Source organism: Montipora capricornis, chromosome 12 (assembly GCF_036669925.1).
Source record: "Montipora capricornis isolate CH-2021 chromosome 12, ASM3666992v2, whole genome shotgun sequence".
In the NCBI taxonomy this organism is placed as follows: Eukaryota; Metazoa; Cnidaria; class Anthozoa; order Scleractinia; family Acroporidae; genus Montipora; species Montipora capricornis.
The window spans coordinates 24,114,976-24,139,975 of NC_090894.1; the positions used below are offsets into that span (position 1 = coordinate 24,114,976).

Consider the following 25,000-nt stretch of genomic DNA (forward strand, 5'->3'; position numbering starts at 1 on the left):
ATACCCGAACTCGAGTGAGCGGCGGAAATCGAGCCTACAATAGAATATGCCTTCTTCAGTTGGGGAAAAGCACAAAATAGGTGGTACTATTTACCACCCAGAGTCACTGAGGTTTGCATTAAAGTGTTGTGAGTTCCTGAATTGGTAGAAGTTACTTTACAACGTGTGCAGTCCCCAGTGGTGGACATTGACTACGAATAGAGACCCAAGGGTGGGAATATTGACAATTGTGAAATTCCCCAAGGGTTGCTCACCCCCAATCCCTCATCCTGGTGCAAAACATGGACAGGTGCATAAAGTTTAAAGCAAATACGCGTGCGCGTTTATTTATCAGCGTCTTCGCTCTCCTCAAAGTGGATGAAGTTTGGGCACTTACCTGTCAGGACATTTCAGCGAGACAAGAGTAGCTCCGAGAGAGATGACGCACAGCTCGTGTTTATTGCTGTTTTTGATAGTATATTTGATGACATCTTCCCCGGATTCTGTTTGGCCAAAGACCTCCTCCAAGACGACCATCGTGGGAATCAGACAAGTCTCAGTAACCAACAAACTTCGATTCAACAAAATGCCCTTCTAGACTGACCAATCAGAAGCTGATGACGGCTTTTCTTGACGAATGATTGGTTACCTTTTGGTTAGCATATTTCATATGGAAGTCGGCCATGTGAATTATACAACGTCACGCCACCTCAGGGAAGGTGAATTTGCATGTTTTCTATGAAACAATCAATCTCACAACCGAAGAAATGACGGAGAAGTCAAGAATCGTAAATCAATGGTGTGTTTACTTCGAGAAAGGTAGAGATTTCGATTCATGGGGACAGTTAGTGGAAGCTGCCGATGAATATTCCAGGTCTGTGTCTTTTTAGTAAGCTTATTAGTCTAAAATGATTTTGCATAATTTGATTTCACTTAAGTAACAGCTTGTTTGCATTCTCTTTAAAATCTGTTAATTAAGAAAACTTCTAAAATAAACTCTTAAATTATCCACTTTTAAACTTTTACCTTCTTTGTAATTTCTTATGACCTAATATGCCCGCGTGTAAAATTTTATTTATTATATTGATGCTTTGCTGATCCTCTCTTTGCATTGAAATTTGCATGTTGTAGGCGCCAATACATGCATCAGAAACACTCCGAAAAAACTAATAGAGTTTAACAAGAGTTAAGAATGTTCAATGTTTCGGTTCTATTCCATTCCTTTCCACATCCCCCAGTAATTATGGCATGACAGTTTCTGCAGTGGGTGGCTAAGTCATTTCTGAGGGGGGATTAAGCTAGTCGATATCCTCTGATCTCGCATAATTTTCTGAGGAGTATCTCAAGCAAGCTTTTAGTTTATTGTTAGCCAAGTATTTATTATCATATTAATGTTTATCACTATTAGTATCGTATTTATACTACAAATAATATATATATATATAATTAGTATCATTTTTATACATTTCTATGTAAATTAAATGTAGATAGGGCAGGTGAACATTTTTATGCTAATCTGTGCTTTATAAATGTAACTATTATTTATTCATTTAAGAGTAAAACTCTCTTAGGTAAACAAATCTACATGTATAGTTACACCCTTTACATGATCATACATGTTGGAAATTTAGTCAAAATATAAATGATCATTCTGTATCAATGATTTTGCACATAAAGCCCTGAGTTGAATTGATGTGCAGTCATTTTTTTTTTTCATTTTTGCAGACTTTCAAGAGATTTGGGAAGATATTGCATTGTGGGAAATGATCTGTTTCAAGCTGATCAAAAGGTAACGTTTATGCATGAGAATTAGTTTTGGTCAAAATTCTGATGCAAGGGTAGTTAACCAGTACACTTTAACTCATTGCCTCCCAGGGGTTGCCCACTGACGAGTAAAATCGTCTGGCATTAGACAGAGTAAAATACTAAGTCTGGCCAGTTTAGGCCAGTTTGGACGTCAGAGGGTTAACTTTATATTAAGCCATTGGGAGTCAGATTTTAACGTGTCTAAGGTCACACAATTTTACTCGTCAACTGGGGACATCCTAGGACTTTTGAGTTGTCAATGGGTAAAGCAGTCACTTTAACTGTTTCAATTCCATTAACCCATTGACTCCTGGGGGCTTCCCATTGACGAGTAAAATCGTCTGGCCTTAGACACAGTAAAATACTAAGTATGGCCAGTTTGGGCAGGTTTGGGTATCAAAGGGTTAACCCATTCACTCCTGGGGGTTCCCCATTGACGAGTAAAATTGTCTGGCATTATACAGAGTAAAATACATGTACTAAGTATGGCCGGTTTGGGTATCAAAGGGTTAACCCATTGACCCCTGGGGGTTCCCCATTGATGAGTAAAATTGTCCGGCGTTATACAGAGTAAAATACATGTACTAAGTATGGCCGGTTTGGGTATCAAAGGGTTAATTAAATTTAATACAATAATTAATTTTTACCATACATTTACATTAATTTAATTCCCATCACAGAAACTAATGCTGAAGATTTCAATATGCCTAGAGAAAAGAAGCAAGACATTATTATCGACACAGGTAAATAAGTGGTAATAGGAGTCAGTTTATATATTTATTTTTGCTGTTATTTCCCACCCTAGAACAAGGCCACTGGTCTATCCTCTGGTTACTTTTGGTGACTCGGTTGAGAATTGACTACCATGTGGGTCCATTTACAAGTGGCTTCAAACTCTGCTAGGAACAACACTCAAAGGAAATGACTGATATAAGGAAGTGCTAACTCACTGAGTCTCTTTGCAATGACATCTCCAAATTTTTAGATCGACTCTCTTGTCTTGTCTGATATGGGTGATAAACTAGGTGCTGTTTTATGATATTTTACTGTCCAGCTTCTGCTTGCTGCATAATTTAATAATACTTACAATCTGTAAACTCTAGACTATAAGTATAGTACTATATATATTGAGTGCATGGTTACACATACTTGGAGTCCCAATACCAGGACTTGAAGAGGAAACTTTATGTAACAACATGTAGCAGGAACAAAAGTCAGGTGGTCATCATTATGTAAATAATGAGTTTGACCATGTAGTCTTGTTTCAAGATGGTGATTGATTTGTGGTGAAACTGTCAGGATTTTTTCTTTTAGGCTAGATCTAGAGAAGATGAAATATCCTTTGATGATATCAAAAAAGTTGGTGAAGGTTGGTGCAGAATTGAAGTAGGCTCGTACATGTCCTTTACAAGAAATGAGTTTATTTAACTTAAAAACTGTAAAATGGTTTGTTCAAAATTATAATACTCTGTAATAATAATTGTTATTAAAAACTGGATCACTAGATAGTGCATTTCTAGTGTTTTGATTGGCTTAGCCATCATCATTGGCATATGAGGTATTATGCCATGCTCCACTGTGGGCATGCTCCATGGGCGCCATGGGCCTCATGCATCATGCTCCATGGGCTCCACCGTGTCAAGCTCGACTTCACTCGATGCTGAGATCAGCTGCAAAAGCAGCTGCTCTCATGGCCAAACTCAACAAGTGAGTGTGAAGCAATGACCTGTTGAGCGAAAGGACCAAGATGTGCATCTACCAAGCTTTTTTCCTGTCGACTCTCCTTTATGGCAGCGAGTCGTGGACGACCTATGCTAGACAAGGGCGGCGACTCAACAGATTCCATCTCCGCTGCCTTCGGCGCCTGCTGCAAATCAGGTGGCAGGACAGAGTCACCAACACCGAGGTCCTGGAGAGCGCTGGCTCACTGAGCATGCCATCACTGCTCATTCAGCGACGCCTCCGATGGCTCGGCCATGCACATTGCATGGAGCCTGACTGCCTGCCAAGAGAAATCCTTTATGGAGAACTGTGGGAGGGCATCTGTCGCGTGGGTCGACCGCTGCTGCGGTACGAGGACGTCATCAAGCGAGACTTGCGATCTGCACTAATCGACACCAGTGCATGGGAGGACATCGCCAAACACTGAGATACATGGCAGCAAAGTGTCAAAGCAGGGGTTTCAAAGGCGGAAGCAAACGCTAGAGTCCAGGCTACATGCAAGAGAGCGGCGAGGAAAGAACACACAACCTCTATGCGCGATTCCACAAGGCACGTCTGCACCAACTGCAACAGAGACTAATCCACTCCAGGATCAGGCTACACAGTCATACAAGATCCTGCCCAAATCCCCACTGCTAACCATCGCCTCTTCGAGACAAGGATGCACTACTACTACTAGTACTGCTACTACAAAATATCAGTAACTGCATGCATCAGTTTTCTTGTATTTACAAATTAAATAAAGTAGGGAAGATTTATCCATAATTTGTGATTTTTTCCACCGCCATTTGTTGGATATGAGATGATTATTGCCAACCTGGCGCTACACGCCTCGTTGGCTTATATCTATCATCTTTTATTAAATTCTCAACCTTTGGTTCACTGGATCTTGGTTATCAGCCATTATACCTGTGTTTGACCTTATATGGAAATGAGTGCGGCAAATGTCGCTCAGCATAAAATTTTTGGCACCCAGAAATCACATCACTTTTTGGTCATTTCTTAAACTTAAATAAAATTTAGCAAAACCGAAGGTTGAGAATTTAATAAAACATTTATTCCATTTGCCCTTGTTGGATACGAGATTGGTAATAGCCAACTTGGCACTACGCGCCTCGTTGGCTATTAAATTTTACCATCTTGTGTCCAACGCAGGCTCATGGAATAATATTGTTAAATATCCTACAGGCACTCATGGAATAGTTGTTTTAAAAATTAATGCTGACGGCCCCCAGTGCAGAATTGGCCCCTTAGTACCGTACAGAATTGAAAATGAGGGATTAAAAAGATCTTCTAGCTTGCACTGTGGAAAGAAAGAAATGGGTTGTTTAATTTCCGTGGATGTTAGCAATTAATTAAAAATTGGAAAAGTTGCACATGTCAATTCTGAAGGCCAGTCTTTAAATTTGAGATGCAGAAAATACTGACTTGATTCCTGACTTGATTCCTGTTAGTTTGAACTAAAGTGAAGTCTTCCATAAATCGCTCAGTTTAAAATGCAGACTGCAGACTGGGTCTAAAATGCAGACAGAGGCCTAGGCCTATTTTGTACCTAGTCTGCATTTTATTCTGACCGTTCCATAAATCTTTTTTTTTTGTTATTACTCTAACCTTTTTGTCATTACTTTTAAGTGCTGAGAAACTTAAATATTGGATGGAATGAACCCTTTCCTGTCAGAGTGGAAGAGCCCCAGACAAGGTTTTTGTTTTGTTTTTAAAAGTATTAGTTATATGTAATGAAACCATGAATCCAAATGTATTCACTGTGTTGGCAAGAAAGGAGTACCGGTACAGGTATGATAGTAGTTTTAAATGTGCAGGTAATCCCAGTCAGTGAGACAATCCCTGCTAATGTGGCATCAGTGAAAATACCTCATGTTTTCTGTTGGATTTCAATCAAGCTGTAAAGTTCAGATAGCATAAACAATATGGCTGTCAATTAAGGGAGCTTTAATAAGCACAAGACGTTTTTCAGCCACAGATGGAAGCCAGAAGTAACTTTTTGCATTCCAGAACAGTGGTCTCTACCAGATATTTTAAACTTTATCGTCGTCTTTAACCCATCAGCAAGTATAATTGTGCAGCATTAGACAGAGTAAAATCTATCAAGTCTCACTCCTACGAGTCAATGGATTAAAGGGGACCTACTTTTTAAGTGGATGAACTAGGGGTTGTTAACCTGTCGATTCTAAAACCACCACCACTCCCCTTGACAAGCAAAATCGTCTGGCATTAAACATCGTAACATCTATTATTAAGTTTCATTCCTTAAGAAGTCAGTGGGTTAATAGAGAAAAAGATACCTCACAATATAATGTGGTAGTGTACATGTACATGTAGATACAATTAGTTAAAAAGGAAAGCAGCTAACTTCCAGCTTCATTTTATGTGTAATACAATGTTACTGGTATGACAAAGGTCTTGAGCATAATCTCCCTAAGAAATGTACAAGTCATGATTAATTAAGCCTTTTTGCACCTACACCCTGTAGGCACTATGCATCTGTACTATGCATGGAAACTATAATTGGGCAAATTATTGATGAATTGAAATATCTTGTCATATTTTAATGGAACCGGTGGTGAGTTTCTTTTTTCTTTCTGTACTTTGTCAACAGTGGCCCTTCTTCTGCAGTTTATGGTGAAGAGAATGGTGTTGAGTTTGTGGCCTCAGTGGGTAAGTTTTAATGTGAAAAATAAATTAGTGTAACTGCCTCTTGATATAAATTTAAACTAAGGTGGAAGATTGAAGTAATTATTTGTCCAAAATGGCTACAGATGTCTCCTGATTTTAACCCATTGACCCCTGAGAGTGACACTTAATAGATTTTACACTGTCTAACGCCATTACTCGTCAATCGGGGGAAGGGGGGGGGGGGGGGTGGAGGGACATTTGAGGTGTGAATGGGTCGAAAGGCATAGCTCTCAGCATGTCAGCAATATTAAATTATGTAGACCAGACAATTATCATCAAAACCTAATTAGTTTGTTTGTGTCAAGCAGCCAGATTTACAGTATTATTATTTTAATTGAGGATATTGATTCACCAGCTGCTGTATAATCCTCTGGGAGGATGCCATTAAATAAATAAAATTAATTTAAATTTCTAGTTACCAGTAATGGAATTATTATAAAGACTGTTCTAATAGAAATAGATATCTTCAATTCAGGAAAGAAAATTTGATCTTTTCAGACAATATTTTCAATAAAAGCTGGTGAAATTTGCCACCTACTGTACTTTGATTGAATGAGAAAATAAACGCAAACTTTGCAAATACCAGGGGTAACACAAGACACGCTCCACACTGGGTCGGCCAAGCTTTGTCCTTGAAAAAAGCAAAAAAATGTTGCTGGAAAACATTCTTTGAGGCCCAAATTTTAAAATTTCCTTAATCTATAGAGGTGCTTGCTCTAATGGACCCTTTTGGTGGTTGTGGTCCCTTCCCTTCCCAGAGACAGTTGACTCCCATGAACACTACGTAGAACACTAGACTGTCTCATTGGGTGTCCTCGTCTGTAACTCCGGTGTGTCATTGGTTTGGTGTGTGGCATTGTTTTCATGAAACAATGATTTTAATTTTTGCATACCACTTCGTTTAGAAACCCAGCCCAGTCTGATTGATTAAACTGTTGGTGCTCTCTTACTTCTAGTTGAGGGAGGCACATTGTTACCACGGATACCATATGAGGAAGGATTTCATCGCCTTGTTGTGCGAATTGACCAGATTGGTCTTAAAGATGCACATGTGTACCTGAATCCTTTCTTCACTGTCTCTGTTAAAGGTGACTAGGAAGAATAGTGTCTTTCAGATTTAAAATTGATACTTTTGAGATTCCTTCCTTGTTGTTTTTTGTATGTACTTTACTGGCATATTCTTCAAGTTGGTCACAGCCACCCAAGTGGTCTCAGAGCTTTAGAAGGTGCTAATCAGCTTTGGCTTCAGAGAAAAGAAGGTGGAGCTCTTCAAAGCTTATATAATTAAGCTTAATTATTATTATCTTAGCTGTTTAACCATTTCATGGCCCTAAACCAGTCTGAACTGGCCATACTTAGTATTTTACTCGGTCTAACACCAGACAATTTTACTTGTCAATGGGGAATGCCCAGGAGTCAATGGGTTAATCACTCACAGAAAAATGTCCCAGTAACCCTTTCACCCCTAAACCAGCCTAAGCCACCCATACTTAATATTTTACTCTGTCTAACGCCAGAGTATTTTACTCTGTCTAACACCAGACAATTTTACTCGTCAATGGGGAACCCCCAAGAGTCAATGGGTTATTACCATGCAGTTTCCATAAGTGATGACAGTTGACGAAATGCATTGACTACTTCACCCAGAGAAGTTGGCTACTTTTTCCCCTAAATTAAAGTAACTCTTAAAGACAGATTCTTCTAAATTTTAAACATTAACATTCATTTGACCAAGAAAACAGATGGTTAGTTTCCACTTTAGACTAACCCCAACTTCAAATTTTATTTAAAACCCTCACTGATGGTGAATTCTTATGGTTAGTGATTTTATGCATATAATTATCTATCATATTGCCTTTTGAAATTTATAAAATGATAACTATTTGAATACATGTCAGGGGTTTCAATAACTTTTGAAGTAGATGCCTGGGCTAATCAATGTAAAGCAGCCGTCACTCTATTCGCCCTTGTCACCCAGCGGCCATATTGTCCCAGGAGACCAAGAAAGCTTTGTTTTACCACACCAAGCCTCACCCCCATGGTTTCTACTGCGAGGCTTGGCGTGGTAAAACAAAGCTTTTTTGGTCTCCCGGGACAATATGGCCGCTGTGTGACAAGGGCGAATGGACTTGTCTTTTACAAGGGTTTGAGTGAAAATCAAGGCAGTCCATACATATGTAGCTCGTGGGAAGAGGCAAATTTCTGACAAACAGATGGTGGTATACAGCCGGTGACAGGCTTCTAAAATGAAACCCCTGCATGTAAGAGTAATTGCATTGTCCATATATGTGGGTAGTTTCAGATTTCTTAAGTTTATAAAATGTTAAATAAATAAAGATATTGAAATAATTATTATTTTTGTAAACTTATGGTAAGCTGTCAAAGACAATCTTGGGTGTCAGGTAATGAATCTGATCCCATCATGTTGGCCGGCATGTCGGTCGAAGCATCGGCCAACATGTCACAGGCAAATGACCAACACAACACTAACACGTATGCACATCGGCCAACACATTGCCAATTTGTTGGCCAACTCACAACCAAAATGTTGGCTGATAGACTGCCAATAAGAACCACATCTGTCAAGCAATGAGACAAATATTACTACAGTACTTACATTTTAGCAACAGAATGCCATAAGCAAAGCTATTACAACTGATGGCCGACACATTGGCCGACGCATTGGCCAACACGTACATTTCCCAGTCTGGATTGCCTTGTCAGGACAAAGTAAATATTAATAATATTTACTTCCTTCTCAAAGGAGTAATACCTGGATTCCTAATTTTTTTCTCTGTAGATGCCAACAGTGTCAATGTTACCCCAGCTCAGGACACACCCATATCAAACAGAAAAGATGGAAAGTTCATTAACTTTGGTGTTGATGTTGAAATTCAGAGGCCAGTTGAAAAACTACCCAGAGGTACAGTTGTATCAAATGTGCTTTATCAGTCTTCATTCATGCTCTAATATTATTGCCCAGTGTGGCAGACCTACACTGTAATCTTCTTGGGACTGACCTGCTGTTTTTCTCATTTCTTCCCACAGAGGAAAAAAAAATTCTCTAAGTATCTGTAAAATGGCAGTCATGTTAAATGTAGTTCCCCCCCCCCCCCCCCCACATAATTACACTGTAGATCTACTCCTTACTCTTTTTACAAAAACTCTTCTGATCTTTATCTTTTTTTGTTTTTCATTTTCTTGCCATTTTTTCAAAGTAAATCATCTGAATAGGAAGGAAGTTGGACTTGAAGAAAAGAGGGATGGCATGTTGTTGTTTATCTGTATTAATCAACAATAATAAATTATTATTTGTAAGAAGTTAATACAAAGCAATGTGTGGCGTTCTTTTCCAAACTGAAGATTAACTATCTCTAAATGCATGGTTACCCTCAATTTTCTTTTTGGATACCAATCTTGAGCACATGCTAAGTTCTGCTTTCTCGGCATAATTTTGAATTGTGCAGCAATATCCCTGTTTGGTGGTTATTAGTAATATCCCCCCACCTTGATGAGTTTTTGTGGGTAGTACACTGAAAGTGCAATACCCTGGAAATTGTCATCAGGGTTGTCTGAGTGAGTCAAGCGAGCGAGTGAATGAGTAAGTGAGTGTAAGATTGCAGTCCGGCAGGGCGTGCAGGAATTACGAAACTAATCCAATGTACCTTTAATATTCAGTACTTTATACTTGGCTGACTGCATGGTTAGACAACGATAGCCTTATGTTAATGAGGCAAAAAATGTAAACAAAGATTCCGCTAAACTGCCATACATTGTACATTAATTTTTGTAACTCATCCTGATTTGTTTATTTTGTTATTTGTGCCTTAGGTACAGCAATTTTCTTTGAGTTTAAGCATTACAAACCCAAGAAGGATATTGTGAGCACAAGATGTTTTGCATTTATGGAACAGGACGAGCTTAAACCAGGTCCTGCTTGTATAGAACTGTGAGTAATCAATACATCATGTACAATATATCTTTGTTAATAAGAGGTGGGCACAAAAGTCAGACCAGATCAATTTGGATCACTCACCTTGGATCAACGTAAAAGGAAATGATAAGATAAAATGAGAAATCACCCTAGCCCTAATCTTTAAGGTAACCTTGGTGAAATTGCCACGAATGTCAAATAGTTTTGCTCGATCCGACTTGATTCCATCCGACTTTTGTACCTGCCCATTAATAAGAGGAGCTTTTTATTTAAAAAGAATATCCCAAAATTTTGGGTGGAACAGACATAGACTTTCTATTTGTGAAAAGGATGATGAGGTCTTTGCAGATGAAGAGGGGGAACTGTTAACAGGTTCTAGTTCTGAGATAGAAATTAACATTAAAGCAGCCACAGAGACATTTAGGAGGAAAGAGTTTAAAATTAAAAAAAACGATGTGCTTTTTTTTTCCTCACTCACCTGAGAAGCAGTTGTGTCAATTATAATTACTGGGAATATTGCACCAAATTTTAGGGAAAGGCACTTTGGTTTAACAGTGTAGTTGTCAGTTCCATCAAGGAATCAAAACCAAGCACAGCAGCTGGGATCAAAACCGTTTTGGTTTATGAAATGGCATACTGGGTAATGTGAAAAATTCACTAGGTTAGATAGGGGTATGGAACTGGTGCAGAATGCAAGAAATGTGTACTCAATGAGTGAGCAATTGGCAAACAATTGATTCAGAACATTCCAGCAGCCTTTTTTTGGGAATTTCATTTTTTCATTTGGTAATTTTCCAGTGGGATAAAACAGAAAAAATTTGAGTACATGTAAATTGAAACTAATTGAGAACTGAATGCAGGCTATTTACTTTTATTAAACTTTTATTGACAAAAGAGCATTTTTGTTTGAATGTTAATCAATATTATTTTGTATATCCAAGTCAAATATTCTTGTTTTGCAGCTATCAGAAGCCAACAGATTTTCATCGCAAGAGATTGAATTTACTGACACAAAAGCCACTTTATCTGCACCTTACACTAAATATACTGGATGAATAACTCATTATTTCAATGTAATTGAAAAGCTAAAGTTGTCAACTGGAGGTCGGAGTTAACAGCCATGCAGAAGGCCAGTGAGGTCCTTAGTGGTCATTTAACAAGACTTTAATGATTGTCTGCTATCCATCTCTGTTGTTTTATGGTTAAAGGGGAGAAGAGATCTATTATACTAGCAAGGTCCTGAGCAAAGTTAAGGGGCTTCTGAATGAACCAGAAACACAAAAACCACCAATGGGAAGCTGCAAAACAAAGCCCCTCTGTCCAATGTTTTCCTGATTGTTAACTGCATGGCTCTCTCAAAGGGGGAGGGTCCTGGCACATGATATTCAAGTGCTGTTATTTAACAATTATTCGCCGAAGGCGAAGTGATTATCGGTGAATATTCACCGATAATCACTGAGCCTGAGGCGAATAATTATTCTTTTAGTATAAATACACAGGTGATTATTTCAAAGAAGAGGGAAAAAAAACATTTCAATGCGAAATCATCTTCACTTACAGTGGCAAAACGACTACTGGCAGCCATTTTGTCCGTCGAGGTGATTATCGGCTGATAATCCGAGATAGCGAGCCAATGAGAGTGCGCGATTTTGTATAATCACCTGTGTATTTATACTACATGTAATTTGTAATATTCCAGATGGTAACCCAAAAAGTTAGTAGAGTAACCATGCTAAGAAGTATATTATTGTAAGGGAGAAGTGATCCTTGCACTTATATCTGAACAATTAAGTTTTTAAGGCACCAGCACATCTATTGGAGACGAAATTATTATTGTCTCCTGCAGACACCTTTTATCCAAGAATAATGACTTTTAATGAAATGAAATTGGGCTATTTGACAAAATTTTTTTCCCAAAAGCAATGCTGATATCTTTGAGCATTATTCACACCAGCCTCAACTGCTGTAAAAATTAAAATCCTTTGTTGTGTAGGTAGAAACTGGTTTTATAGAATCAAAATAATGTTCTCATTAAAAAAAAAAAGTGACTCTGAAATTTTTATCAGTAGGTGTTGCATCTAAACCTGTTGACTCCTGGGAGTGAGACTTTTAGATTTTACTCAGTCTATTAAACGCTACACGATTTTACTTTTTCAGGAGTCAATGGGTTAAGGGGAGTGGCTCTTAACTACCAAGCCGTCTCTATGGACCCCTTCAAAATAATAGTCATTTCTCGAATTCCTTTAACTCTACAGTAATTCTTTTTTGCAAAGTGTGTTCTACTTAATCCTTAGCATGGTTTGACTCACAACCATATTTGGTAAATCATGTGACCAAAACAGAAAATGCCTAAAAACTCAGCAAGTTAACTATGTTTTTCACAATTTTTAATGCAACAGTATGAGAACATTCTAACACAAAATTTGTAGCATTGATTTTAAAAGAAATTATTTCTCAAAAAAATTATGACATCATAAGGCCGGCCTCCTTTGATACACTTTTCAAAATATCAGTTGCATTTTTTGTCCAAAATTGATAGAAATTCCGTGCTACAGTTTACGAAAAATGATGGGACAGTTCCCATCCTTCGTTTCCTGGGAGCTTTTGCCTGTTTTTCACTGAAAGCATGGCAGAGGACTGGGACTAGTTGCGCATTCGCCTTTTGATTGAAGTGATGTCAGATTTCCATTGGCTCTTTGACTAAAAAGTTTCCTTAGCTACCAATGTCTTTCTATAGTTAAGTGCCACCCCCCTCAATGAAAGATTTAGTAGTCTTATATATTGTACACACTATCTTGAATCTGTTGCTTAAAAATTAACATACATAAGGGATAGTTCATTCTGCAAATGACAAGACTCAAGAATCTGAAGCTTGTACATGCTATAGATATTATTGGCGTTAGGAGATAAAGTTGTTTGTACATTTTACTTACACAGCTTTTGTTGCTTGATTTTTCCCAAGCATAATATATATATATATATATATATAGGAAACAGTTTGTTATTGAATTTGGTTTTTGGATACTCGCATCGTTACTCTAAACTTGTCAGCTAATCCAACAATAGCCAGTCCATTGTTCTTTATTGCCCTGCAAGTGATGAATTTGTCCCCTGCTAAGCCAAAGCAACCAGAAATTTCTTCGTATTAATTTGTTTTAGGTAACTGACGAACCTTCTTGTTCCCTTGTCATTCAAATGAGTATTATAAGGTATTAGTATTGATGAAAATGAAAAAACTTTAATGTGGGATGACACAACGCCAACCCTTTCAAACCCAAACTATTTTCGGGCTACTTTAAGACTTTAGGAGGCTTTCGGCCGTAGCGGTTAAGTCCACCAAGACCGGAGAAATGTGAATCAGATCATTTGAAAGGAATAACAGAAAACCCTTTGGTGTTAAATAACCAAATGAACCAATTAAAGCACTCAGGGTGAGTTCTCGCTAATTTAAATAACGAGAATGCATCGTATCAACAATTTCAGTCCTAGCAGTAAAGCGGGTCATTTGTCAGCTGACAAACGACCGAGTACGAGTAGAGCATCCGAAGTAGTAATCGGAAGGTCGTAAGTTCGACTCCCGCAAAGGAGAACTCAGATTTTTTCCGAGTTTCCCCGAGTCAACATCTACCAATAGAAAAATCTCTTCAATGGAAGAGCATCCGAAGTAGTAATCGGAAGGTGTGAAGAAGGAGAACCCTGAGTAACCATTGGAAAAGTAAATCTGTTCATTTCGTCTACCGGAGTTACAATATTATTTCCATCAAATTAATTTCATAAAGAATCTTGTAAAGTACTTGGTCATCCAGGTCTGTGGCAATAACAAAATCCTTCATCATTCACATTGCTAAATTTGCTTGTAAATCTTTTTTTTTTCCAGCCACCCCTGAGGGAATAATTAAAGACTTCAAAACCGCCGGTAATATTTGAATTTCTTGGGAATGGTGTAGAAAAATGCAAAGAAAAACAAAGCAAGAACGTAGTTACGCGACATTAAATGCTGGAATGCAACAATTTCCCTGAAATGAAAAAAGCAGCTCAAAATATAATACCATGCCGATTTTAGTGCCAAAATTCTTTAAAACAGGTGTTGATATTGTGGAAAGAAATTATATTGTGAATACATGACTTTCGCCTTCATTTCATGCTTCAATTTTCAAAGCGTTGTAATGTTTGTAAGGGCAGAAATTTCCGTCCTTGCTTGTTAATTCTTGCTTGTTCTGCCCTGTAGTAAATTTTTCCTCTTTGCAGAACTTTATCATGGAAAATTTAAGTAGAAGACAAAATCTAGCTTCTAAACACAATTATGAAATTCTTGAGTTTTGAAATACCTTTAAAATCTTGATCTTGCCATGAGGTCGCTCGAATCATTGCAGAGCACAAGTATATTTCCTTAATGTGCGTTTTGTGACTCGAGTGCATAGTAAATATCAGCTGTGCTTGCATGTTCTTCTCCAAACAGTTTCCTTCTGATGTCTAAGGCATGTTTGTCCGATTGGAGAGAAGAGCTGTAGTTGTTGCCGGTAAAATCCGTTTTAAGGTTGAATCCGGTTTAAGCTACAATTGTAGGTTAAATTGGTGATCTTCATTTTATCTAGGTTGAATACGCACTCAGATGGATTGAAGAAACTTTTTTGGAGGCTAAATTAAGCCTAGAGAAAAATTAGGGTCAGGTTAGGAGTAGTTTTGGTTATTATTCGACTAGATATTAATTCAGGTTAGGAGTAGTTTTGGTTATTATGCGACTAGATATTAATTGACCAATCGTAGAAAAGTAAATAATGAAAAGAACTGCGTTGGGTTAAGCATATTCGTCATTGTAGTGAAGTCATCCCTGGTTGAGGATCTTTAAGGATCCTCAAAGATCTTCACAAAGATCCTTGAGGATCTTTCGACTTTCTTGCCAGGATCTTAAACTTTCCTGACAGGATCTTTGAGGATCCTGAAAAGATCTTACCAGGATATTTAAAAGATCTTAAAAGATCCTCACAGGATTATTACAAGATCTTAACAGATCTTAGCACGATCTTTTAAAGATGTTAAAGGATCTTGACAGGATGTCAAAACGATCTTAAAAGATCTTAGCAGGACCTCTACAGGATCTTAAAAGATTTTGAAAGGATCCCTCATTCCCCTCAATCTTGTCAGGATCCTTAACATTTCAGAAGTGGTAAGGACTTTCTTTTTCTAATTTGGGCTCCTCAAAACTTGTTGCATCAGGGTCTTATCTCCACCATAGTTAATACAAACAGACCTTTCTGAGGTACCTAAAAGCAGATTTACTAAAAAAACTTCAGTGATTATGTCTCTTTCCCCCTTTAGGATCTCCCACAGAAATGTACGTCAAATTGACATTCTCCAGACAGAAATCTATCACACAAAGACACAAATTCATGAACAAACCAAATTTCTTATTTTTTTAAAAATATAACTTCTTAACATAACCAAGCAAAAGTCCAACTGTTTAAAAATGAATGAAATAATTATAGTAAAAAAATAGTTACTTAGTTATTTATATAATGTAAAAGCGCACTTATTTCAATTTACATAATGCATCATATAATTTGTTGCTCCGCAGGGTTTTGGCCCAGACGCCAAAACCCGAGGAGGCAACCTCGAAGCCCCTGCGTAAAAAGGAAAAATATGTAAATTGGTAGATATTGTATAGGGAAAAGAAATCTTGATTTGCTCAACCGAGCGCACAAGGTGGTATCGGTATTGCTTAACAGGGAACGCAAGGTGGTATGCAGTATTGCTCACTGAGTTCGTGAGGTGTTCGGGGTAACTTGAATCACGAGGAATTACTTGCGACACAGTAACCTAATATGTTATGCGTGACCCGAGAGCACGGTTACTATCAGCTGTGCTTGTATACTCTCTTCTCCAAACAGTTTCTTCTGTTGTCTAAACCATTTTTGTTCTCAGTACTAAATGGTAGAGTTCTGCTAACTTAATTCATAATTAATGTGTAACGCCGAATTCATGGTAAAAATCAGCTGTACTTGCGTGTTGTTCTCCAAAGAGTTTCCTTCGGATGTCTAAGGCATGTTTAAGGCATGTTTGTTCGATTGGAGGGCAGAGGAGTAGTCACCTACTTGATAATGTGTGAATCCGAGTTCATTGTAACTATCAGCTGTACTTGCGTGTTCTTCTCCAAAGAGTTTCCTTCTGATGTCTAAGGCACGTTTGTGCGATTGAAGGGCAGAGGAGTAGTCACCTACTTGATAATGTGTGACTCCGAGTGCATTGTAACTATCAGCTGTACTTGCGTGTTCTTCTCCAAAGAGTTTTCTCCTGTTATCTAAGGCATGTTTGTGCGCTTGGAGGGCAGAGGAGTAATCACCTATTTGATAATGTGTGAATCCGAGTGCATTGTAACTATCAGCTGTATCAGTGTGTTCGTCTCCAAAGAGTTTCCTTCTGATGTCCAAGGCATGTTTGTGCGATTGGAGGGCAGAGGAGTAGTCACCCATTTGATAATGAGTGACTCCGAGTTCATTGTAACTATCAGCTGTACTTGCGTGTTGCTCTCCAAAATGTTTCTTTCTGATGTCTAAGGCATGTTTGTGGGATTGGAGGGCAGAAGAGTAGTTACCTATTTTATAATGTGTGACTCCGAGTGCATTGTAACTATCAGCTGTAGTTGCGTGTTCTTCTCCAAAGAGTTTCCGTCTGATATCTAAGGCATGTTTGTGCGATTGGAGGGCAGAGGAGTAGTCACCTATTTGATAATGTGTGAATCCGAGTGCATTGTAACTATCAGCTGTACTTGTGTGTTCGTCTCCAAAGAGTTTCCTTCTGATGTCCAAGGCATGTTTGTTTGATTGGAGGGCAGAAGAGTAGTCGCCTATTTTATAATGTGTGACTCCGAGTGCATTGTAACTATCAGCTGTAGTTGCATGTTCTTTTCCAAAGAGTTTCCTTCTGATCTCTAAGGCATGTTTGTGCGATTGGAGGGCAGAGGAGTAGTCACCTATTTTATAATGTGTGACTCCGAGTGCATTGTAACTATCAGCTGTACTTGCGTGTTCTTCACCAAAGAGTTTCCTCCTGATGTCTATGGCATGTTTGTGCGATTGGAGGGCAGAGGAGTAGTCACCCATTTGATAATGAGTGGCTCCGATTTCTTTGTAACTATCAGCTGTACTTACGTGTTCTTCTCCAAAGAGTTTCCTTCTTATGTCTAAGGCATGTTTGTGCGATTGGAGGGCAAAGGAGTAGTTACGTATTTTATAATGGGTGACTCCGAGTGCATTGTAACTATTAGCTGTACTTGCGTGTTGTTCTCCAAAGAGTTTCCTTCTGATGTCTATGGCATGTTTGTGCGATTGGAGGGCAAGGGAGTAGTCACCTATTTTACAATGTGTGACACCAAGTGCATTGTAACTATCAGCTGTACTTGCGTGTTGTTCTCCAAAGAGTTTCCTTCTGATGTCCAAAGCATGGTTGTGCGATTGGAGGGCAGAGGAGTAGTTACCTATTTTATAATGTGTGACTCCAAGTGCATTGTAACTATCGGCTGTATTTGCGTGTTTGTCTCCAAAGAGTTTCCTTCGGATGTCTAAGGCATGTTTGTGCGCTTGGAGGGCAGAGGAGTAGTCACCTATTTTATAATGTGTGACTCCAAGTTCATTGTAACTATTAGCAGTACTTGCGTGTTCTTCTCCAAAGAGTTTCCTTCTGATGTCTAAGGCATGTTTGTGCGATTGGAGGGCAGAGGAGTAGTCAGATATTTTATAATAAGTGACTCCGAGCGCATTGTAACTATCAGCTGTAGTTGCGTGTTGTTCTCCAAAGAGTTTCCTTCGGATGTCTATGGCATGTTTGTGCGATTGGAGGGCAGAGGAGTAGTTACCTATTTTATGATGTGTGACTCCGAGTTCATTGTAACTATCAGCTGTACTTGCGTGTTCTTCTCCAAAGAGTTTCCTTCTGATTTCTAAGGCATGTTTGTGCGATTGGAGGGCAGAGGAGTACTTACCTCTTTTATAATGTGTTACACCAAGTGCATTGTAACTATCAGCTGTACTTGCGTGTTCTTCTCCAAAGAGTTTCCTTCGGATGTCTAAGGCATGTTTGTGCGATTGGAGGGCAGAGGAATAGTCACCTAATTGATAATGTGTGACTCCGAGTGCATTGTAACTATCAGCTGTACTTGCGTGTTCTTCTCCAAAGAGTTTTCTTCTGATGTCTAAGGCATGTTGGTGGGATTGCAGAGCAGAGGCATAGTTACCTATGTTATAATGTGTGGCTCCGAGTGCATTGTAACTATCAGCTGTACTTGCGTGTTCTTCTCGAAAGAGTTTTCTTCTGATGTCTAAGGCATGTTGGTGGGATTGCAGAGCAGAGGCATAGTTACCTATGTTATAATGTGTGGCTCCGAGTGCATTGTAACTATCAGCTGTACTTGCGTGTTCTTCTCCAAAGAGTTTTCTTCTGATGTCTGAGGCATGTTGGTGGGATTGCAGAGCAGAGGCATAGTTACCTATGTTACAATGTGTGGCTCCGAGTGCATTGTAACTATCAGCTGTACTTGCGTGTTCTTCTCCTAAGAGTTTTCTTCTGATGTCTAAGGCATGTTGGTGGGATTGCAGAGCAGAGGCATAGTTACCTATGTTACAATGTGTGACTCCGAGTGCATTGTAACTATCAGCTGTACTTGCGTGTTCTTCTCCAAAGAGTTTTCTTCTGATGTCTAAGGCATGTTGGTGGGATTGCAGAGCAGAGGAGTAGTTACCTATTTTATGATGTGTGACTCCGAGTTCATTGTAACTATCAGCTGTACTTGCGTGTTCTTCTCCAAAGAGTTTCCTTCGGATGTCTAAGGCATGTTTGTGCGATTGGAGGGAAGAGGAGTACTTACCTCTTTTATAATGTGTTACACCGAGTTCATTGTAACTATCAGCTGTACTTGTGTGTTCTTCTCCAAAGAGTTTCCTTCGGATGTCTAAGGCATGTTTGTGCGATTGGAGGGCAGAGGAATAGTCACCTAATTGATAATGTGTGACTCCGAGTGCATTGTAACTATCAGCTGTACTTGCGTGTTCTTCTCCAAAGAGTTTCCTTCTGATGTCTAAGGCATGTTGGTGGGATTGCAGAGCAGAGGCATAGTTACCTATGTTATAATGTGTGGCTCCGAGTGCATTGTAACTATCAGCCGTACTTGTGTGTTCTTCTCCAAAGAGTTTTCTTCTGATGTCTAAGGCATGTTGGTGGGATTGCAAAGCAGGGGCATAGTTACCTATGTTATAATGTGTGGCTCCGAGTGCATTGTAACTATCAGCTGTACTTGCGTGTTCTTCTCCAAAGAGTTTTCTTCTGATGTCTAAGGCATGTTGATGGGATTGCAGAGCAGAGGCATAGTTACCTATGTTATAATGTGTGGCTCCGAGTGCATTGTAACTATCAGCTGTACTTGCGTGTTGTTCTCCAAAGAGTTTCCTTCGGATGTCTAAGGCATGTTTGTGGGATTGGAGTGCAGAGGAGTAGTCACCAATTTGATACTGTTTGACTCCGAGTTCATTGTAACTATCAGCTCTCCTTGCGTGCTCATCTCCAAAGTGTTTCCTTTTGATGTCTAAGGCATGTTTGTGCGGTTGAAGGGTGGAGGAGTGGTCACCTAAGTGATAAGATGTGAATCCCTGTTAGGTCTCCATGGTTACGAGAGTCAGGCTTGTTTTAAAATAGGCAAAGCAACGCATTGCAATGGACGCGGATGTCAATCTGTAAAATACGGAATGTGTGCAAAACTGTTTATTTTAACAATGGGTAAATTGCAATATGTCAAACTGTATGCTTGCGGCGTTCCGACAAGGTTTTTCATTTAAACACCTGCAAAATGGATGTGTTTCGCGGTAAGTGTTTCCAACGTTAATTTTCGTTTCGTCTTTGAGCATTCTCTGTTATATGCAGCAGTTACTCAATGCTTCTGTGTTGGTTTACATTTGCAGTGAACATTTTCTTTAGTATAATCCTAGAGCAAAATTTTACAGAGATGTTGCATTCAGTGTTTGCGTATAAATTATTTTTTAACATTTTAACGTGATGGACTTGTTCCTTTGGAAGTATTGACGCACCAGAAGAATTTTATTCGCTTTTGATTGTTCTTCACGAAAACCAATGAGAAAATACTTTGTTTCAGGGTTGCCCAGAGGGTCGAGATTGAAGCAGATGTTAATTTCACTAATGCGAGCATGCGAGTTTGTCTCTTAAGAGCTGTCTGGTATGATGCCAAGCGTTTCCCTTCTTAGTGGAGACTGGATCCGACTGAGGGCCCAGGCCGCGTGAGATGTCGTCTGCAACGGTTTCATTTGGACATGGATGAAAAATATCTCATGGAGGAAAACTGCGGGGAACATGAGTCAGCTGTTCTGAGCCAAGGTGTAAAATCCTTTCAACTTGCAAAAAGGATCCCTTTTTTTCTGATTGGATGTCGTTTGGTCATTCAAAAAGATATCCATAAGGCAAGAGAAAAGGTTTGGATCCACTTATCTGTGCGATTTGTTAGGCACGTTTACTTCATTGGCATATAATGATCTCAAACCATTTAGTTACTCTAGTAACATTTTTTGTTTTGCTTGCAGAGTCAAAATTCAGAAAACAGTGTATTCTTTCTTGTACAACAAAACTGAATTAAAGGCTTTAGTTTTCCTGCATTCGTCCTGAAATCAATAAAACGAGCTATCAGTTTAAACTGTCCGGATTTCCTCCCGAGTAACAGATTTAGCTATTCAGAACACTTCGGTCAGCGACAGCTAGCTAATAAAACTGAGGATACGTCACCGTTAGATCTCAGGGAATTCAGCAGGAGGAAGTAGTGATCTGCCCCAACCCAGGCAGACGGCTTAATACTTACCGATTCTTTATACATGGCAAATTTACTTCAACGGGAACAATTTCTTTGAATTAAAATAGCAAGAGATTTAAGAAAACAAGGCGCAACATAAATATTAAATTCTGCTCTGGGTTATGCTTACGAAAATGTCGACCTCAAATATAAGGGCCCCCCGGGAAAACATTTACTTATGATCTTGATTGCTCCGGATTTGTAGAACAATCTGATTCTGATGATAAAATGGTTATCAAAAGGACATGAAAACCGAGTCTTTAATAATTCCGTGCTGCATATAACTGACATAGGATGGTCAACGATGAAAGGCGATTAGTGTAACACTTACCGCAAAACACAACCATTGTTCCAGTTTCTCTTGGGATTTTTCAATGCTCCAAAGACAAAATAAACACGATGCTTGTGCTAAATTTTTGAAGCACAATGAAAGAGTATTGTGGTATTTTTGAAAGTGGCCTATTTTGCAGATGTGTTGACACGACAAAACCTCGTGGTAACGGTGAGCGTGCGCAGTTTGACATTTTGCAAGTTAACCGCTGTGAAAATAAACCGTTTTGCACATATTGCGGTTTTTTTACTGACATCGACGTATTTTGCGTATATTGCGTTGCACTGCACTGCGTATTTTACAACAATCCTCTCGTATTAGCTAATCCTCAAACACGATTACTCAAAGGTCTTTCCAGATAAGATCCATTTACTCGGTATAAAATAACATGTGTGTTTGTGTCTTATTTTAAAACAGCGTTTTCAGCTGTTCTTAAGTTGTCCACGTCCTAAATAAGACATGAACTAAATGTAACGTCTTGAAATTTTTCTTCGAATGGGGGTGGGGTTAGGGTTAGGTGGATGACCGTGGGTATACATATGCTTCGCCCCCTCACCCTTGTTAATAAAATGGTTTCCTCAACATCACCAGCAAAGCCGAGAAAACAAAGAAATTCTTCTCTTTCAACAATGGAAGCGACATGTTAATTCCAAAACAGCTCTAAACAAATACATGACAGCTCCCAGTGTAACTGTACGATCTTTTGGGCCAAGTACACCTCACTTACCCCTAGACCATGGACTACCCTAATAGAGCAAGTCCAGGGACTACTATTGCACTCGATTTATTAAGGTAGTCCATTTTATGTAGCCCATCACTTGTCAATTCAATTGACAAGAAGGGTCGTAAAAAAAGAGGTTGATGAAACATGGTACAACGTCAATCCGGCAACGCCAAACCCACTGATTCTCTACATTCAGTGCGATAATTAATCCCTGTTGACCTAGGAAATTGCAGTATCAAGAAAACTCGTCGCCAAACAGAAACTGCATTCTTCGTAAAAGTTTCTTAGAGAACGCAACTAGTTACAGAGCTTTGCAAAAGATAGCCAGGAGAGTTAAAGTCTTGCAATGAATTTAGCCTATGCCATTTGCATCTGCAACATGTCATGATTGCACCAATCCGTCGCCTATTGCTTTCCACTGAGATTTTGTACACAACGTACACAACACTGAGTTCATGGATTCTTCCTAAGAACATTGTTTTTGTCAGAAAAACAGTTTTCAGGATTGTAAAAGAACGCTTTTTGGAAACTTCTCTTCCCTATTAAATGATATCACGATTTATCATTTGCGACGGCGTGCTATCTTGGATTGTCGCAAAGTGATAAAGGTTACATTGCATGGAAGCGAGGCTGTATTGTAATCTTGTCTTTCTTAGATTCTGCTTTGTAAAAATGGTCCTTTGGGTGCCTTGTTTCCCTTTACGACTGTATGGTATCCTTTCCTTTTCTGTTTGGCGACGAATATTCCCTGTTGCGAGGTGACCGCTAACCCAGAACTAAAAGCGAGTAATTGTTTAAATTAGCAAAAAAAGCTGGCTTCAGTTCAAAAGTTATAGACGAGAGAAAAATGGCATGGCATGGAAGTACATGTTAACTATCTTTAAATCATGCAAGGTAAATTTGAGATAATCATTTAAAAAAAATTGTAATTGAAAACTCACATTCACCCTTAAGGGCTCACAGACGGATTTTTCTCGCGTTGCTAAGGAAGTGAAATGTTACTTCCGGTAACTGACGTCATCATATCATGAGCTGACAAGAAAACCCACTCGAAGGTTTTTCCTCGCCCTTCCTCGCGCTCGTTCTCAGATCAACTGCGCATGCGTAAACGAACTGACTTCCGGTTTGAGAAAAAAGCTAAATTTCCGGCGGTTTTAAATTGAATTAAATTTTCTTTTACATGCCACGTCTCACCCCCAAATACACAATATAGCTAAGCATTGATTTTTTTAAAATCATCTTTTTTGAAAAAGTTATGGGTATTTCAGTATCGTTTATGTCTTCAAAAAGAACAATTTTCAAAATAAAAAGAAAACCATGCTTGGCTTGATGCAAAAACGAATACAAATTATCAAACCATCGATTAAATACCCAAACTGCGTAGCACGGAGACAAATTTAGAGTTTTCCTTTATTGGTCACGTGACCATGAGCGTGGTATGATGACGTCATATTTAGTGTCATTGGCTTACAAAAGTTGAAAACTGACCAAAACTGCCAAATTCTCTCAAATTACTTAACCATTACATTCTTAGCAACGCACCCCATAAAATACGTCAGTGGGCCCTTAACTTTTTTCTTTATGAAAAAGGAGCATGGTATTGAATCAAATTATACCTGACGTTTCCGGCTTTGATTGGGGATCTTCTTGCACTATTTTCGGCTGTTCTGCGTTCTTTTGCCTGGGCATAGCAATGTCATCTTCCAATTTCAGGTTTAATTTCCTCAAAGCTGGAATCACTTCCTCATCAATCTTTGCTTTTAACAAGCCAACGTCTTCTTTGCTAGCGGCGATTTGATTTGATTTGTCATCGATATCTTTCCTGGGATTATCTAGTTCCAATTTCAGGTTTAATTTCCTCAAAGCTGGAATCACATCCTCATCGATCTTTTCTTTTTGACTTTCTAGACTCTGTTTAATGTCTCCGATATCTACATTTACGCCCTCTAACCATTTAATGTAAGATTGATTTTCTTGCCTAATTCGCAGTTCCAGTTCATTGACTCTACTTGCTGGGAAATCCGATTCGTTCAAACTTCCAATGGCATCAATTGTGGCTGTTGAAACTCCTAGAGCGCTAAATGCATCTTTCGCATGTTGAATGTAAAGGTCGAAGGTTGGTTTGTTTATCTCCGAACTGGTTGAATGACAAAGCACATTTCGCAACCGACGAAGTTGATCAATTGCTAATGCAAACGTTTCAGCATCATTTCCCCCTGGGCTTAACACACAAGCATGGAAACTTCCTATGGGAACAGCTCGGGGTTTCACGTACAAATAACTGAGTGTTCTGTGGCGTATGGCAAAGGACTTTGCAAAGATAGTAGCCTGGAACATAGCGGTACAATCCCATTCCATGTAAGACTGATGTGTTGGAACTCTGGTCGTTCCTCCCTCTGTAGTAACAAACAGATTCCTCACAGTGGAGGAGTCATCCCAGAGCTGGAAGCCAGAGCGATGTGCAATGGTGTTGTCCCACATTGTTCTAAAGGCATGACGTAAAGCTGCAGGGAATTCATTAAACACTAAGGACACAAACTTGAAATAATTTAACTCCTCGTCACGGTATGGACGCAAGGCCATCTTACAGTGGTGGCAAAGAGGCAGAGCCAATAATTTCAATTCTCTAAATTAAACATTAAATAAATATATGAATAAATGAGAAGTCGACACCAAACCGGGCCTTGGGTCAAACCAAGTCTGCTTCACGTTTGAGAGAACGGAGAAAAGTGGCGTCTCGTTTCATCAATCGCTTACCGAGGAGCAAATTTTATATCGATGAACTCGGTTGATTGTTCGACTTGTGTGGAGTACATTAGAACAATTATTCACCTCAGTGACGGTGAAAGTGGTGGACATTTACCTATGATATTTGCAGTGCGGAACATTGAAAGTTTGAGAAGTTGAAATGACATTGTCTTACATTAAATGTCACTGATATTTAATGCCAAAAATGAATCTGCATCT

General features: G+C 39.0%; 3 protein-coding genes across 5 annotated transcripts in view; 1 reads left to right on the top strand and 2 right to left on the bottom strand.

Annotated features, from left to right (window-relative positions):
• Positions 1-566, bottom strand: part of LOC138026841 (galactose mutarotase-like) — a 17,219-nt gene extending 16,653 nt beyond the window's left edge. The window contains exon 1 of the mRNA XM_068874298.1: positions 377-566. Within this exon, the coding sequence (XP_068730399.1) occupies positions 377-516 (140 nt within the window). The 5' untranslated portion in view covers positions 517-566. The remainder of the gene's footprint in view (positions 1-376) is intronic.
• Positions 567-604: 38 nt separating this feature from the next.
• LOC138026842 (axin interactor, dorsalization-associated protein-like) lies at positions 605-13,129 on the top strand. Of its 3 annotated transcripts, XM_068874299.1 has the most exons (11): positions 605-853; positions 1,705-1,768; positions 2,466-2,528; positions 3,100-3,154; positions 5,140-5,206; positions 6,125-6,183; positions 7,158-7,289; positions 7,389-7,460; positions 9,002-9,124; positions 10,033-10,150; positions 11,098-13,129. In XM_068874299.1, exons 1-11 carry the CDS (start codon positions 747-749, stop codon positions 11,192-11,194), a joined length of 957 nt encoding a protein of 318 aa, XP_068730400.1. In that variant the 5' UTR covers positions 605-746; the 3' UTR covers positions 11,195-13,129. The 3 variants fall into 3 exon arrangements, with proteins under 3 accessions (XP_068730400.1, XP_068730401.1, XP_068730402.1); XM_068874300.1 differs by lacking the exon at positions 7,389-7,460; XM_068874301.1 differs by lacking the exons at positions 7,158-7,289; positions 7,389-7,460.
• The window catches only part of LOC138026838 (tetratricopeptide repeat protein 28-like), a 13,617-nt gene continuing 1,124 nt past the window's right edge, over positions 12,508-25,000 (bottom strand). The window contains 3 exon segments of the mRNA XM_068874293.1: positions 12,508-16,183; positions 16,186-19,751; positions 23,650-24,659. Coding sequence (XP_068730394.1) covers positions 16,094-16,183; positions 16,186-19,751; positions 23,650-24,616 — 4,623 coding nt within the window. The 5' untranslated portion in view covers positions 24,617-24,659 and the 3' untranslated portion in view covers positions 12,508-16,093.

Coding starts and splice junctions, on each gene's coding strand:
- LOC138026842 (XM_068874299.1), top strand. CDS start 747: ATGACGGAGAAGTCAAGAATCGTAAATCAATGGTGTGTTTACTTCGAG. Junction 854..1,704: donor GCTGCCGATGAATATTCCAG/GTCTGTGTCTTT, acceptor TCATTTTTGCAG/ACTTTCAAGAGATTTGGGAA. Junction 5,207..6,124: donor GTGGAAGAGCCCCAGACAAG/GTTTTTGTTTTG, acceptor CTTTGTCAACAG/TGGCCCTTCTTCTGCAGTTT.